The 15,859-nt window shown below is 42.1% G+C and overlaps 2 protein-coding genes across 26 annotated transcripts in view; one reads left to right on the forward strand and one right to left on the reverse strand.

Moving 5' to 3' along the window:
* OARD1 (O-acyl-ADP-ribose deacylase 1) lies at positions 1–7,278 on the reverse strand. 4 transcript variants are annotated; one of them, XM_034962051.3, is made up of 6 exons: positions 7,113–7,278; positions 4,805–4,884; positions 4,347–4,491; positions 3,295–3,353; positions 2,056–2,168; positions 1–646 (listed from the first exon to the last, which is right to left on the reverse strand). In XM_034962051.3, the coding sequence occupies exons 2-6, from the start codon at positions 4,841–4,843 to the stop codon at positions 544–546; spliced, it is 459 nt and encodes a 152-aa protein (XP_034817942.1). In that variant the 5' UTR covers positions 4,844–4,884; positions 7,113–7,278; the 3' UTR covers positions 1–543. The 4 variants fall into 4 exon arrangements, with proteins under 4 accessions (XP_034817942.1, XP_003833375.1, XP_003833374.1 ...); XM_003833327.5 differs by lacking the exon at positions 7,113–7,278 and adding an exon at positions 5,547–5,685; XM_003833326.4 differs by lacking the exon at positions 7,113–7,278 and adding an exon at positions 5,531–5,669.
* Positions 6,152–15,859, forward strand: part of NFYA (nuclear transcription factor Y subunit alpha) — a 27,033-nt gene continuing 17,325 nt past the window's right edge. For 2 of the 22 annotated variants that reach the window (XM_003833324.6, XM_008958837.4), the window contains exons 1-3: positions 6,154–6,297; positions 12,242–12,377; positions 14,021–14,107. In XM_003833324.6, the coding sequence (XP_003833372.1) occupies positions 12,303–12,377; positions 14,021–14,107 (162 nt within the window). In that variant the 5' untranslated portion in view covers positions 6,154–6,297; positions 12,242–12,302. Of the gene's footprint in view, positions 6,298–6,353; positions 6,807–8,427; positions 8,603–12,241; positions 12,378–14,020; positions 14,108–15,859 lie in introns of those variants that run through there. The other 20 variants (XM_008958836.4, XM_055113576.2, XM_034962049.3 and 17 more) reach the window with 17 other exon arrangements.

Below are 15,859 nucleotides of genomic sequence, written 5' to 3' on the forward strand. Positions count from 1 at the left end.
CTAACTCCCCAAATTTTTATTTTTCCATTTTTATCACCACAAATTTCTTGGTAACAATGTAGAATTTAATTTTGTAATTAAAACAAAAACTCTCCCCAGGAGGAATCTGATGACATAAGGATAACACCAAGTTATGTGCACAAACGACAAAAAATGCCAAACTAACTGGAATGATCATCCTTCCTGAAATTTCTCTTAAAAAGCAGAGAAGTAGAACCAATGCTGCCACCTAGTGGCCAGCCAAACAAATCAGGTAGCATACTGGAGAAAAAGGTCATAGTCCCAACAATCTGGTTTCCCTGCCTATTATCAAGCCACCTAACTCCTTACTTTTCCACAAAAAAACACAACAACATATCTTAAGCAAGCCCTCCTCCACAGTCATAGTCCAAATACTTGAATACAGCAACCAAAGTCTGTCTTGTTAAACACACTACTTCTCATGAAACTTTCCTCTGCCTATTTTAAGGTAGGTTTGCCCGGTCCTGTGGCCCAGTAGAGATGACACAGGAGAACACGGAAACATCCAAAATGTTCACTGGTTCAGAGTGTGTACACAGTAATTTTGATGTCTGTTGCCTCAAATACCTCCTCGATCATCGCAGATACATTTTCCCATTGCAGACGATCAAGACCACATCCAATCCTGAAAAAGACAAAATATCTCCATTGATGGTAACGAAAGTATCTAGGAAACTGCTCCTCTCTTTTAAGCTATATCCACTCAAAGCATAAAAACAAATAATCTAGTCTGACACCCTTATGGGCAACCATGGTAGGAGTTTGGAAGTCAGTTCTTGTTGTGAGTCACCGAAGACCATGCCTAGACAGCTCTAACATCCAAAAACTATCACTTCTGTTTGCCTAATAAGATACTACTTTCCAACTATTTCACGCTACATTTAGAAATGTATAACTGTCATGACATTACAGACTCATTATCCCTCTATGACTACTGACTAAAATTGGCTGTGGATGGATGGTGAAAGGTTGGTATTTTAAAAATGCACTTATGGTAACAGAATGTTAACGAAAATAAGGAGAAGAGGAATGAGGTACACGATCTGCAAAAAAGAAAGTCAAGAGGGAATGCTGGGAAATGGTAAGATAGTTGCAATCCAGGAGTAAGGTCTTTGCAACACCCTGGTAAGAATAAACTCAGTCCATAAAACTCTACTACTTGGCACCTTCCAAGATGTTACTCTAGTGATCCTCAACACACCTAGGGAAAAAAGAGACCTAAATTGGTAATTTCATGTCATAATGTGATAATTAAGTCCATAAGGAATTGTGATTAAAAAAAAAAGTTTCTGATATGTATGTACACCATAAATATATCAAAGACCAGTGTAAAATAAGGGACATTTGAGGCCATATTCAAAGTAATGTGGGGCGCAAGATAAAACTGCATGTATGCTCAGCATTGACTCAAAACTACCAGGGTGACAGGAAGAAAAGAGGTGAGGCCCATTTCCTGAAAAGAAAGCAAAGGGACTACTGAACCCTCAATGTCATTCCCTAAATTCCCAATAGCTAAAGTCTAAGAAGTTACATCAGGGACAGATCCTCTGGCTATTACCCATACTGACCAAAACAAGCATGCAAAACAAGTATAAAAGGGAATGATAATTTACAACTTTCTTGACGCAAAGTAATAGGTTTGGGAGATGGGAAGTGGTCCAAGAGGGAAACCACCATTGCTCAGTCTTGATTCTTTAGCTTACATTGCTTTAGGAATAAAGGCCGAGCTTCAAGCAGAGGGTGCTGAGAATTCAACAAATGTAGCTGAATGACAATGGTCGCTCTCTGCTAAGCAGGCTGAGGCAGATGTATATTTCAAGGTAATTGTCCTGATTCATTCAACTCAAGCTAGAAAATGGCTGTGCCTTGGTCTAAAGCCAGACAACTGGTTCACTGGTGGTTTTACAAAATTTTGACTTTTGTCCACCTTTAAATCTATATTTTGGGTTAAGCTTTTAAGTTGTTTGTCTTTGGGTAAGATAGTAAACCCCACCAATCAATTAAGTCTCCATTTAGGACCATGGATTTCCTTGCCTGGGCATGGAGAGGTCGGTGACTCCATTCTTCAGACAATGAGACTTCATTGCCTCTAAACTCTTCTGTAAGTTTTCATAAGTTGGCTTGTGCGAAGCCCTTTTCTTTGTAATCTGAACACAAAGGATTCAAACTTTCATCATCCCAAAATGATAGCCAAAGAAAAGTCATCACATTCCCCCAACATCCTGATAATTAAAAGAGTAAGCACATTTTTATAGAATTAGTCTAGAGCAAGGATGACAAATGTCATATTGCCCTTTCCACACTGTTATGGGAGACCTTCAAGAAAATCCACTAAATAGAGGCTGAGAAACCCAGACTCTGCCACGTAGCAATCTTTCCTTTTCCTAGGAAACCCATGAGATTAGCAGGTGATACCTATTGTCAATATTTTTAAGCAAGGTAAGTGAAGTCTCTGTGCCACTTCCAAGAGATAAGCTGCATATCTGTAACAGGGAAGAAAGCATACCACCTGAAAATTCCCTGCTAAAGCCTCTACTTATTTAGAAACTGTGCTTGCTTGCTTTTTGTCTCTCTACATAAAACAACAGAAAAAACCGGTAGGGTCCCAAAGTAAAACCACTGGAAGCCACATAAGCTTTAAGGACAGAATTCAAAGGGGCTAGGACATCTCCCCACTCAGTTTGTCATCCAGATCAGGCTTGTAGTGGGTTAGCTGTAAGTTACCCACCACCACCACTAAGGAAGCCACACCCTTTCAGGGACCAAATGCCATCCTAGACTGTTGAAGAACCCCACATTCAGGCAGTAGTTAGGAGAGGAGCTAAGTATTATTTGGGACTGCACTTATTATTTTTTGTTTTTATTCACCCCCTTGCTATCAGTGTGCTATTTGATTTGACATGGAATAAGAGAAAAGCTCCTTTGGAAAATCTGTCTCTTGAGACATTATTGTTTTTACGTCACTCTGCCTAGGAAATATAGTATGGCAGGCATTCCTAACTTTTGCAAGTCTTAGAACAGGCCTATGGTAAATGATACACGACTTTCCCACAGAGCTGGGATGCAGCCTCACATTTCTTTCTAACCCAGTGCTCCAAGTAGCCGCCATCACTGGACTGGAGTTGTCATAAGATAGGAAGCTTTTTGACATTCTTAGTTGTCTAGAATAGAACATCATGATCAACACAAATGCAGTGCAGCCCATCTGTTGACAAATCCTTAAAATGTATTAAGAATTGGCCCTGGAAAAAAAAGGAATTGGCCCCATCTTACCAAGTAATATATATATCGCCCATCTCTCTTCAGAACAGCCACTTCTCCAGATTTCTTTTCTAAGAAAAAGTTATTTAATAGTAGAAATGAAAAAGAAAACCAAACACTGATCTCTAAAGATTTTAAAATGTTTACAGATCTGAGGTAAACTCAGAACTAGAAATAATTTTCAACACTGAATAAGGGAATAGGGAAGACCTATTGTCTCCCACAAACACTTTGCTTTTTATCAGCATTCCCAAATACTATATTCCTTAACTTACAGCTTTCTTACAGTCATGTTTCCTCACAACCCATCTTTTGTCCCACTACTACTTTTAAATATATCCTCATTTGTCCACAAACTTTCTCTATTGCCTTGAAATTGTTTTATAGTGTGTAGTTTTTTACTTGCCAAATGTGTATTTACTCAATAATTATCTTTTTACATACGAAGAGCTGTATAAGGCATTATGAGGAATACAGATATATAAAAAAGGAATTATTAGAGTTTTCAATCCAGAGAAGATATCATCATTACAAATAACTATAATACAAAGCAGTAAGAATTGCTTTTGTCTAAGGCTAAGAATCACTGTGGACACTGATTCTGTTAAGCCTGGAATGTGGTCTGAGAAACTGTTGCAGAAGCTTTACATAGGATTCTAGTGCACATTTCTGGTTTAAAGTGGCCCGTAGAAAGTGATGGGAGGGGTCTGTAAGGAAGAAGAGGTTTCTAAATTCCTCTTTGAAGAAAAAGCAGAATATTGGTAAGTAAAGGATCTTGAATGCCAACCTATAGACTAAGCATCTCAGAGTTATTTCAAGTTTCAGAGAAGTACAGTAATATCGTCAAGAAAGTTTCACGATACAAGAGGAGGAGATTAAAAACCTTCACAGGAGTTGGGTTTTGATATGGTAAACGTCCAAACTAGAGGCCATTCTTGGGGAGGAAAATCTAAAAACATTTGGTTCTTAGGAATCCCCTCTTTACACGCATATTTTATTAAAGTGTAACAGATTAAAAGGTGCTCTAGCCAGGGCAAACCAGGTAAGTGGTTTCCAAAACTCACGTTGATTTAAAAGTTCTTGCACCCCTCCAAATTTCTTCTTAAAGAGGACAGCTATCCCAGCGCCCATGCGACAATCCTCACTGATACAGTGGGCTAAAGAGTCTGTTTTCGGGCATGCAAAAAGGTCTCCTTTCACATAAGTGATCTAAAAAATGTGCAAAGGAAAAGACAATGTTTTATTAGATACAGTAAAATACTAAGCTATTTTTCTGTATTTTGTGTCCCCCACGACTACCTCTCCCGGCACCCCTTCCTCCAATCTGATTTAAAGCCAAACCAATTACAGCATGTGTAAAAGGAAAGTAATGGATGATCCCTGCCTAGAATTTTGAGCCTTTTTAATCAGCTAGAGAGAAAAAAAGATAATGCAATCATTAATTTAATTAAAAAGTGTTTATGCTTTTGACCTCCATTATTACGAATTTCAGTTCACCAATAAGTGAATAGTTGTTACGCACTCTGCTTCCTTCTGGATCTTCATTAAGGCTGCTGGCCATGATACTGAGTCGCTATTTCCAGAATTTAAGTGTTTCTTCAGCTATGAGAAGGGAAAAGGAAGTAAAAATGCTTAGGCAGCCTTAGTATATAATATTCTGATTGCCCTGTACACCCACTTAATAGGCTTTTTTCCCCAACGTTTATCGATGAATGTGAGTTTTTTCGGCCCCTGGGACGTAATACAAAACCCTTCTGGGGCAAAGAGGAAGAACGCTTAGGTTCGGAGGCTGTCTCGACCCGCTCTCATTTCATGCTTTCCTGGAGCGCCCCGCTCCGTCAGCGGAAGCAAAGCCCATTCCCCAAGACACGCCTCCTCCTTTCTCCAGGGCCACTCCGGAGCAAGGCCGATTTAGGACGGTCTCCTTTTCTCTGCACGACGCAAAAGTATTTCCCCAGTGGGTCTGGCTTAGAAGAAAACAGAAGGGACTTGGCCACAGTCCCGTTAAGCCGCAACCACAGAGTGTACAGGGTACTAGCGTGCTGAGCCCCAGGCGTGGGGAAAGGAAGGCGGCCTCTCAAGGAACGTTCACCCCCCACTTTTTTGGGGGGTGCGTGGGAGAAGGAAAGAGTCTATTGAAGCCTCCCATTCTCTGTCTCCTACCCTAGGGCGGGTCAGCGAGGACGCAGGGTCTGTCCTGGGGTCCTATGGGAGGGTGCGGGGAGGCTCGCTCAAAGCCCCAACGTACCCAAGTCACCCTTCACCTGGAAAGGAGTCGGTTGTTTGGAGGTCCCCGCCCCGCGGGGAAGGGCCCCGGATCCGACCCTGGTAGGTGGGGAGCAGCGGACCAGCCCAAACGCGGAGCCAATCCCGCCAAAGCCCTTAATTGCACGCATCTAAGATGGCCGCCCCCGCCCGGTAGCGGGGCGGAAACGAGCCCCTCTAGCTTGCTAGCCGAGCCCACACTCCTTGGCGAAGGCCGCCGAACTTCCGGCAGTAAATTCCGTGGTTTCCCGCCGCCGCCCGCGCATGCGTAACGAAACTGCCCCCACGAGTCGGGAAAAGTGGCGCTTGCGCATTAGCCGCAGGGGTGTGTCCTAGTGGCCACTTGGAAAGGGGTGGGCAGCTGGCAAAGGGGCTAGTTAGCGCCTGCGTAGTACTAAGCTCAAGGCAGCGTTTTGAGTTGAAGGGTCTGGCGCGTCTGGAAAGCGCCTGCGTATTCCTTCCACTGGGGGTGGAGTCAAAGCGGGAAGGTGGGCGTGGCCTCAGGGAACGCCTGCGCGTTGCTCCTCCGAAGGGGTGGGGCGATCCCAGAACTGGAGTTAGTGGGCGTGGTCTCAGAGGCGCCTGCGCGGAGGCGGTTGGAGGGAGGCCCGATTCCCCTTTGTTCGGGTTCGCCATTTTGCTAGGCAGCGGCAGTGGCGGCGGCAGCGGCGGCTGGAGCCTCTGATTGGGTTTCGGAGTCCGGTACTGGAGCCAATCAGCGCGGGCAGCGAACCGGGGGAGCGAGGCACGGTGAGTGTGAGGAGCCAATATCCAGCGGCCCAGAGCCGGCCCCAGCGCCCCGATTGGCGGGTCTCGCTGACCACTCAGGAGAGGCCCAGGCGCCCGTCGAGCCCGGGGAGTCGAGCTGAGCCTAGCCGAGCCGGGCGGCCAGCGGCCCCGGCCCGGGGCCTGCGAGCGCCTCGGGGCACTCCCGGCCGAGGCCTGCAGGGGCCGCCCCGCGCGGGGATGGCGCCTCGGGGAGCAGGCACCTCGGGGCTCCGACCCTCGCAGGGTGCCAGGGCCAGTTGGGAATGCGTCCCTGTTCCCCGACTCTTAGGCCCAGGTTCTCAGGCCCCAGGCCTGGGGCCACGAATGGCCCTACACTAGGGGACACATGCGCGCCCTGGGCCTCGGCGATTTCCTCCTGGTCGTTCTGGCCGCAAACTTAAACCTGCCCTTGCACTCTCCACTCTCCGGCCCTTGGGACAGGAAGCCTCCCCGGGGCCCGCGCCCCCCGCTCCCCGCTCCCAGCGAGCCGGGTCTGTCTTATCTGCAGCCCCTCTAGGTCGGGAGGGAGGCCTGGGGAGGGTGCGCGCCGCGGCCGCGGGGTCCCGTGTGCGGCTGGCAACGGGGCTGGCCCGCCATCGCCTCGGAGCCCTATGGGCCCGCCCCCGCTGTCTCCCTGGTGGGGAGAGGGGGCCGTTAGTTCGCCCACTCCCCCTGCTCCGCCGCGCCCCTCCTCCCAGCCTGCTCCGCCCGGGTCTCCGGCCCGGCGCCGTTACCACCCCTTTTGGCTCGTCATTTCCTCTCTTCCCCGCCCCGTTCGCAGTGGCAGGACCGCACACCTCCGTCTTGGAGCCCAACCAAGCGGTCTCCGTTTCTTGTCCGGGCTGTAAGACCAGTCCATTCGGTGCCTGGAACCTCACTCTTAGAAGATTGATACCCTTGCGCATTCTTCTTCCTGGAGGCTGCACAACTTGCTGTTCATATTACTAATCTTATCCACTGCTCATTTTGTGAAATCTCCCTCCCTTGGGAATGTAGTACAGTTTTGGGGGGTTTTTTTTCCTTTGTTTTTGCTTTCGCCTTTCTATGTTACTTTGTGTCAGGCTTGACCCAGTCCACTCATCTCTTGGTTTATGTTTTTCTGATACACTTTCAAATCCTGTGTTAACGTTTTCTCAGCAGATGTATAGAAACTAACAGTGTTGTGGGGTTTTCCTTAGGGTGAGAGGTTGCTGTTGGCAACCAATTATCCAGCAGTTAGTATATGCCAGGTATAATCCGTGTGTTAGGGAGGGAGTACGTAGAGGTCAATAAGAACTGTGCCTACCTGATGGAAATTGACAGGTGAACAGGTAGTTAATACCTAACGGTTAGTGCTATAAAGGGGCCAAGTTCAGTGCTGTGAAGTATCCATGCGTGAGCTAGCCTCCGTGAAAGGCTTATCACCACCGCACTTTTGACTGGCCTTGAAGAATGATGGTAATTCTTCCACAGGAAAGATGGAAGAGCTTGCTCGAAGAGAAGAAAAGCATGTGCGGAGGAATCAAATTACACTGTTGGAGGCAGGAAGATGGGATAGGGAAGTGGGCAGTAGTAGTGATAGTTTAGGGGGGAAAACCCAGTTGGTAAAATACTTGTATATCTTGCTAAGGAATATTTTGGAAACAGTTATTATTTTGTATGGAGGTTCAAGTAGAAGGGATCTAGAGCTATATTTTTTCCTAAGATTGAAAAAACGAGTTTCTGACTTGTTTATGGGTTCTGCCCCGTGATAGTGGCTGAGTTCTTTGGGGAGGAAGAGGAGACTTGTCCTAGGACTCTGAAAATTATTTTTACTCATGTGAATCATCTAGTGCATTCCCTGGCACATAAAGGTCTTAAGTATCTGGTGCCCATTTCTAAATTCACATTTAATGTTATACAACTAGTAGGTTTCAGAAAACTCGTATTCCAGTGCTCTTTCATTACCAAAACTTCGGGGACAGGTTTTATTTTCACTTTTTAGGATGAGTTTTTCATTGTTGCTTAAGTGATTTTCTTAATTCATTTGATTGTCACGTTATCCGCATTAGCAGATGAGATGATAGAGCTTAAGTAGTCTAAAAAACATGTATATTTGCCTTTGGAACTTTTTTTGTTTGTTTTTGGATACAGGGCTTTCCTCTGTCGTCCAGGCTGGAGTACAGTGGCGCAATCATAGCTCACTAACCTGGAACTCCTGGTCTCAAGCCATCCTCCCGTCTTGTTCTCCCAAAACGTTAGGATTACAGGCATGAGCCACTGCGTCCTGACCTGAAATAGATGTTTTAACCTTAGTATTTAAAAATAGGTATGTTCTGGTCACTTCAAAATCACTAAATACTTTTGCTTGGCATCTTTCTAAAAGGCATTATAATCTGGTAACTTTTTTGCTAAATACCTTTCAAGCTTCCACCAGTCTGCAGAAGAATTTCTTTGTCTGACATTTCGAGAGAAAGTAGTGTGGCCCCAAGCTTTTTGTCCTGTTTAGTCCACTGTTCACATGCTGAAATATTTCTGTTCTTGTTTTTATGCTTTCTTGATTTGTAGTACTTCACCTTCCTCCACATCATCACATAGCTAAATCTTTCTCACACTTAAGACCAGTTCATCCTGCAGGCCTCTGATAGCAAAGAAAAAAAAAGTTCAAATAGTACCTTTTTTTTTTTTTAAGCCTTGTTGATTTATCCCCAGCTGGAACAAATCTCTGTCCTCCAAATTCCCATATCACTTTATCTCTTAGGATTCCAGTATAGGTTTTTACTCCATTACTAAACTTAAAGACTCTTTGAAGTTAGAATCTTCGTCAGAGATTTCTTTTTATTTTTAAAACCTTCAGAACAGTGTCTGGCACATGGTATATAATTAGTGGAGAGAAGTGCATTAGAAAGCTCCAATCCAGAAATCTGTAGGATGATGGAGAAGCTGGACAGCCCTTTGTTGTAGTCTAGTCTTTCATCAAGCGTCTATCAGGACCCACTTGTTGAGTTGTGAAAGAAATTGAGTGAGCCAATGCTGGGAATTTTTAAATAATAGAATAGAAAATATCTGCCAGGCATGTTGATGGCTCACGACTGTAATCCCAGCACTTTGGGAAGCCGAAAGTGGGAGAATCCTTTGAGCTCAGGAGTTTGAGACCAGCCTGGGTAGCATAGGGAGACCCCCTCTCTTAAAAGAAAAAAAAGAATAGAAAATACCAAAGTGCGTCTTGTGTTGTGTAAGGGTAAATGCTGTTTCATGAAACTTTCAGTTACATGCTTTATACATGTGTACACTGAGTTGTGATAATGAAATGTGTTTCTTACTAAGGGTTGTGGTCAAAAAAGTTAAAAAGCTACTGTTCTAGGCTTTGCCTGGTAGTGATTATCAACTGTGATAATCCTACGGCTTTTCATATGTTTACACTAGTTGAGTTTCTGAAGGTTTTAGCTTTGGAGTTTGTGTAGGTCCACATAGAATGGGTTCCTAGTAAGTGGTTGGCTAAATCTCAGCTTTTGCACCTTGGAATAGTGGGGCAAAGAGAATTGCACTGAGAAGAGAATGCACTAGGAAGAGAATTTTCATGCTAGCCAGAATAAACACTTATTATTTGTTTCTCTCTCTTTGAGGAAAAACCATTCAAAACTTTGTGTTAAGAGCAAGAGCTAGACAGACTAAATCTGGCTTAGTTTGTCATAATCTTGGGCAAAGAGGCACTTTGGGAAAGACTATCGAATTGTATTGCAGTCTTGCTAACTGAAGCTCACAGTTAGGAACATATGACTTTACTGAAGCCAGTTGCTTACAGCATTAACCATTAGCAGTATCAATATCATGATACAGGCTAAATCACTCTGTCATTAATGTGAGAGAGAATTGCTGCTAGATTTGAAGCTGCTCTTCAAATCTTGATACTCTTCAAAGTATAAATTTAAATATTGCTAAATTGGTTCATTTGTATTACCAGAATAAACTAGTTAAGAAGAAAATCTGTACGTTACATATATTAGTCATTATCATGTGCTTCAAGTTATATTTAGTCTTGTAAAGATGTAAACTTCTGGATATTAGTCAAGGAAAAAATCTCATATGAGAAGGAAATTTGGAGTTGGGGAGGTGTTGAAACCTAAAAGACATTCCTTTCATGATCCTTATTTTTTAAAATCAATTTATTGAGATATACTTTAGATACAAAGTATAATAATTTTAAATGTGTATTTTGATGAGTTTTGACAAATTTGTACACCTGTGCAACCGCTACCACAATGAAGATATAAAACATTTTCATCACCCTACAACGTTCCTAAGGCTCCATGCCAGTCAACCTCCCTCTTTCCTGTCTCCCTGTATTCTCCACTCCCAAGGAACCACTGATCTATTTTCTGTCTCTAGATTACTGATGTCTTTTGGAGATTTTATATAAATGGAATCATATATATTCGTTTACATCATAACCTTAATTTTATTAGTTTACAGCCATAAATGTATTGTGTATTAGAGACAAGATAGAATTTAGGGAAGCCTGTTAGTGTCCCTAACAGACTCACAGTCTGGCTGAAAACCTGATTTTCTATTCTATACCCAGAATCTCTGAGGAGCAGACTTAGTCAACCAATTCCAAAGAGACTGGTGTAAAAATCAGAAAACCGGTTTGTCATGTTGCTGATTATATTTGCTCCCTGTTGGCCAATCTATATGTAAATCCAAATTATAGCTAGAAATTTACCTAGTGAGCATTCCATTAGATCAAGGGCAGTGCTTTGGAGAACCGTATGGCCACAAGTCCTCTTGCTGTGATGACATAGCCTGTTATTTATGGCTCATAGATTCTTATGTTGTATCCATTTTAGTTATAAGTAATGGGGTTGATTAATTTTTATTTTGATTAAATTTTGTTATATTTTCCCCAACATTCCAACATTCATTTGGGAAATAAGAATTTCCCAAAATTCTTATTCTGGAAATAAGAATTTTCAAGTGTGCAGTGAAATCAAAGGAATTTGAAAATAAACACCTGTATACCTGCCAGTTAGGGTCTATTAACATCTTACTATAATTGCCTTACCAGATATTTCTCCACCCATTCATCCATTTTTTGATGCATTTCAAAGTAAATTTTAGATGTCAATACACTTCTTTCTAAGTACTTGGACATATAGTTGCACATATTTTGGTTTCTTCTTTCACACTGTATTGAGACACCTTGCAAATGATTAATTCCACCAGCATGTGTGGATTTATGGAGAGTGGTACTGTACTTTGCCACGATAATGAGCAGCTCACTTAGGTCACGTCATTTTATTATTCAGATGTTGGAATTTATTGGGGCCTAGTGAAAAATCGGAGAGAAAGACCTATCTACATTTTTATTTATATATCTGTCCTCCCTCCCATATTTCCAAGATGAATTACCGATTGCTAACTTATATCATTTTAATTTTTTAATGAAGTCTTTATTAAAGGTTCTCAGATATCATTCAGTTTATCTAATTGTATCCTTATTTTTAAAAGTGGATCTTCAACTCTTAAAGTCTATGAGAAGGGTAAATTTTGCCTACCATATGTAGTGGACCTGAGTAACATGTTTGGTGGGAAGCAATTATGTGTTACAACTTAAAGAAGCTTTATTCTCTAAAGTATATGTGCAAACCTGAAAATCAGTGTTAGGTATGCCTTGTATCAAAGTGATGTAGCTTAATGAGTATCTCTTAGGTGCAAGTATTGCTTTGACAGTATTGAAAGGTAAGGTTGCCAGTATACTGAAAGCATTTTAGAAACGTGAAAATAGCATTATGTTGTTATGATTGTGCCATGTAATCCTAGTTAAAAATGATACTGAATATAAGCATTTCCTATTCTCCTATCCTGTTTTCTTGCAAATAAAGTACAGTGATAAATTATCCAGGTTAATTGTCTGGTAAGGCCTTTATTGACAATCTCACTTTAGTTTCTTTCCCCACCTTTCTAATAGGAGTGTACCTCACAGCCTTCTAGGATCTCCAGAGTTGACAGGAATCTCACTTGGAGGGACCATGGAGCAGTATACAGCAAACAGCAATAGTTCGACAGAGCAGATTGTTGTCCAGGCAGGACAGATTCAGCAGCAGGTATGGAAGCAAAACTGCTTTAAACATTACAGCAATGAAACTGATAACAGCACCACTCAATTGGTTGGTCTATTGCCCTGGGGAATTATTTGAAAGATACCAGATCTTGTGAGATATTGGGTCTGATGGCTTGTGCTGAAATGCCATGTCTAGCCCATGACCACTTAGAATCTACTCTTCATGGGTGCCTGGTTATAGTAAATTGCCTCTTTTATCTCATTTTAAGTAAAAACATCTAGTCTGGTTTTCAGATGGAAATTTGGACTTTAAAATTTTTCTGGATTCTATTTGGTCTTTTTCTCTTCTTGTTTGAGCTAACTTGTGATTTAGTAAGTCTTTGGCCACAACAGACAAACCAACATAGCTTCCAATAAATCTTCTGTTCTTTGATTTGGTCTGCCACATTTTTTATTCAGAAAAGCTCTGGTTTAACATTAGGATAATATTTAGACAGCCATTCTTATGGATAAGACATACTAGAAAGGAATTCCCTGCTGCTGGTTTATTCCTAATTAATAGATTGCTTTCTTGAATTTATACACAGGTTACATTTTCTGATGCTTTATGCTTGGGTTTATTATAGTAAAACTTCACTTTTTTCCCCACCCCAGAAGAAAAAAATGTATTATGTTTCTATTTGACCTTAGGCCAAGATTGATATTTTGGAAATATTTTGTTTTCAAAATGGAATTTAGCTAATATAGAAAAGTAGTAGGGAAGGGAAAGGTAGTATTGTTGATGAGTTTTTCCTGTCTAATGATCAAAGACAAACTCCCCTGATAGCTTTCCCTTCCATACAGCTGCTGTGGCTCTGGCAGTTTCCTTCAACTGCCTTTTTAGAGGAAGGGATTCCACAAAGGGCCCTCCAATCAGACCAGTGCCCTGGAGGGTGGGTTTTTATTCTTTCAGAATTTGCCATTAGTGGATGTAAAAATAAGGTTGAATCATTGAAAACATGGCTCTTAAAGCAGTCCAGTTGGGTAGAAATAATCTTAGTTTTGAAGCTGGGCATGGTGCTGCAGGCCTGTAATCCCAGCTACTCTGGAGGCTGAGACAGGAAGGTTGGCTGAAGCCCAGGAATTCAAGACCAGCCTGGGCAAAACAGCAAGACCCCATCTCAAAATAAGTACATAAATAAAGTTTGAAAAAAAAAGAATCTTAGTTTTGGGACATGAGAGCATTGACGTCATGAAGATGATTTCGGTTCATAGTGATTAATTACTCCTCCTTTCTTGGTGATTGCATTTAAGCGCAGAATTTTTTATGGTAGTTTCAGGGCTATTAAAACCTAATCATTTTTTTCTTGTGAACTCATCTGAGGAGATAAAAAGGGCATTAAATAATTGTGTAAGTAGAAGTGTCAGATTCCTGTTTCTGGAGGGAAAGATTGCATTACAAATCTGTGTTAATGATGACAACTGTTTTGAGTTTTTGAGTCAAATTTTGAGGTCCACTCTGGAGACAAAGGGCTAATATCTTTAATCCTACTACCTTCAACAAAACAGCTTCAATATAGGGAGTCTGTACATTTTGAAAGTCCTTCAGGCTTCCCTCTCTCTCCTCCAAGAGGTAAGGTGATCTATGTCTTGAACTACACATTTCCTTCCTGACATATTTCAAGCTCTTCCTGTTCCTGTTCTCAGCAGCAGGGTGGTGTCACTGCTGTGCAGTTGCAGACTGAGGCCCAGGTGGCATCCGCCTCAGGCCAGCAAGTCCAGACCCTCCAGGTAGTGGTACCCTCTCTGATTCTCTGTGAGCACTGCATGAACTTCGCCTCTCCTCATGTCTGGTGCTGTTTGTGTTAGGATCTCCAGTAGGAATGGCAAAGTCAGTTGCATGTCTTTGATGCTGCTAACTTGTCTTTGAGGCTTATAAGATGCCAGTTTCCTAATATTTCATGCCAAGTCATATAGGGACCCCATATCAACTTTGTGAGAATTGGATTTGACTAGCATGTTTCTTTGAGAATGCCTGGAAAAGAAATGGTATAAGTGACAGGAAGAAATTCTTATAAGTGACATTAGAATTTATTCAGGGCTCGGCCGGGCGCGGTGGCTCACGCCTGTAATCCCAGCACTTTGGGAGGCCGAGGCGGGCGGATCACGAGGTCAGGAGATCGAGACCATCCTGGCAAACACGGTGAAACCCCGTCTCTACTAAAAATACAAAAAAATTAGCCGGGCGTGGTGGCGGGCACCTGTAGTCCCAGCTACTTGGGAGGCTGGAGCAGGAGAATGGCGTGAACCCAGGGGGCAGAGCTTGCAGTGAGCAGAGATTGCGCCACTGCACTCCAGTCTGGGTGACAGAGCGAGACTCCGTCTCAAAAAAAAAAAAAAAAGAATTTATTCAGGGCTCACACTCTGATCCAATTAATTGCATGGTAAAAATTTTGTGTATTTGTGTTATAATGGAGAAGGAAATATATACATATACAGACACACATAAACTAGGCTAGGCTGTGCTTTATTTTTATTCAAGGGGCAACTCAACTGAAAAATAATCATTGCACTTGGCAAGGTTTATCTAAGCACTGAATCTTGCTAATCTCTTGTTAACTGCTATTGTTTCCACTACCTTTCCTGGGGGAATAGTGACCTGTCTTATTACCAGATCTGCAAAGATTACCCCAGATACCTCTTGGTTAGGCAGAAGCAGGATATGCTTTCTGTAAGTCTTAGGTGTTAAAGCCACTGTGATAATTCTTGGTTAATCAATACAGTTCTTTAGCATCGTGTATGGCTAAGCTAAGTATCCTAAATTGGGTTCTAATTTGGCCAGTTCCTATAAGACATAGGAGTAGGAGCACTAGTCTACTCTGTGTATGTAGGTTACTTTTATTAAAATGACTCTATTTTTGAGAAATTGGCAAGATTTGGGTACCCTACTTTTTCCCTCCATTGAATTAGAAATGATTCAAAGTAGAATCTAGAATGTAGAACTGGCATCTCACTTTATTGCTCGTGCTGCTAAGCATCCAGCAGGTAACTACCTCTTATTGTCATCACTTTATCCTTTCAATCCCACCCCTACCCCTGCCACCAATAGTGTTTGGTAATGATGTACAGCCAATTTTGCACATAAATTAAGCTGAAAGAAACTGAGCTTGTAGGCATTCCAAAACTGTGTTCAAATCTCACAGTCCAACAGCTTGTTAATGTTTTTCATGCTTGCTTCATCTTACTGATATATAAAACAGTATTTTGGATTGTCATTAACCCCTTGTGGAATAGGAATGTAACATGCTCTTAACTGTATGGCTTCTTGTTTGATGCATGTGTCTTTGTAACATTTTTCTGTTGTAAATACAGTGAGCTCTTTGGAGTCTCAAATCATTTATCATGTGCACGAATAGCACATCAATTGGGGAGGAAATTAAGATGAATAGATAGAAAATTATTAATAGCTGTATCTTAAAACTTGTGTTTCCTACTTACATAGATTTTATTTAAAAGAAGTGGAAACACTTTATGGAAATAATAGAA

Source organism: Pan paniscus, chromosome 5, assembly GCF_029289425.2.
Source record: "Pan paniscus chromosome 5, NHGRI_mPanPan1-v2.0_pri, whole genome shotgun sequence".
Classification (NCBI taxonomy): domain Eukaryota; kingdom Metazoa; phylum Chordata; class Mammalia; order Primates; family Hominidae; genus Pan; species Pan paniscus.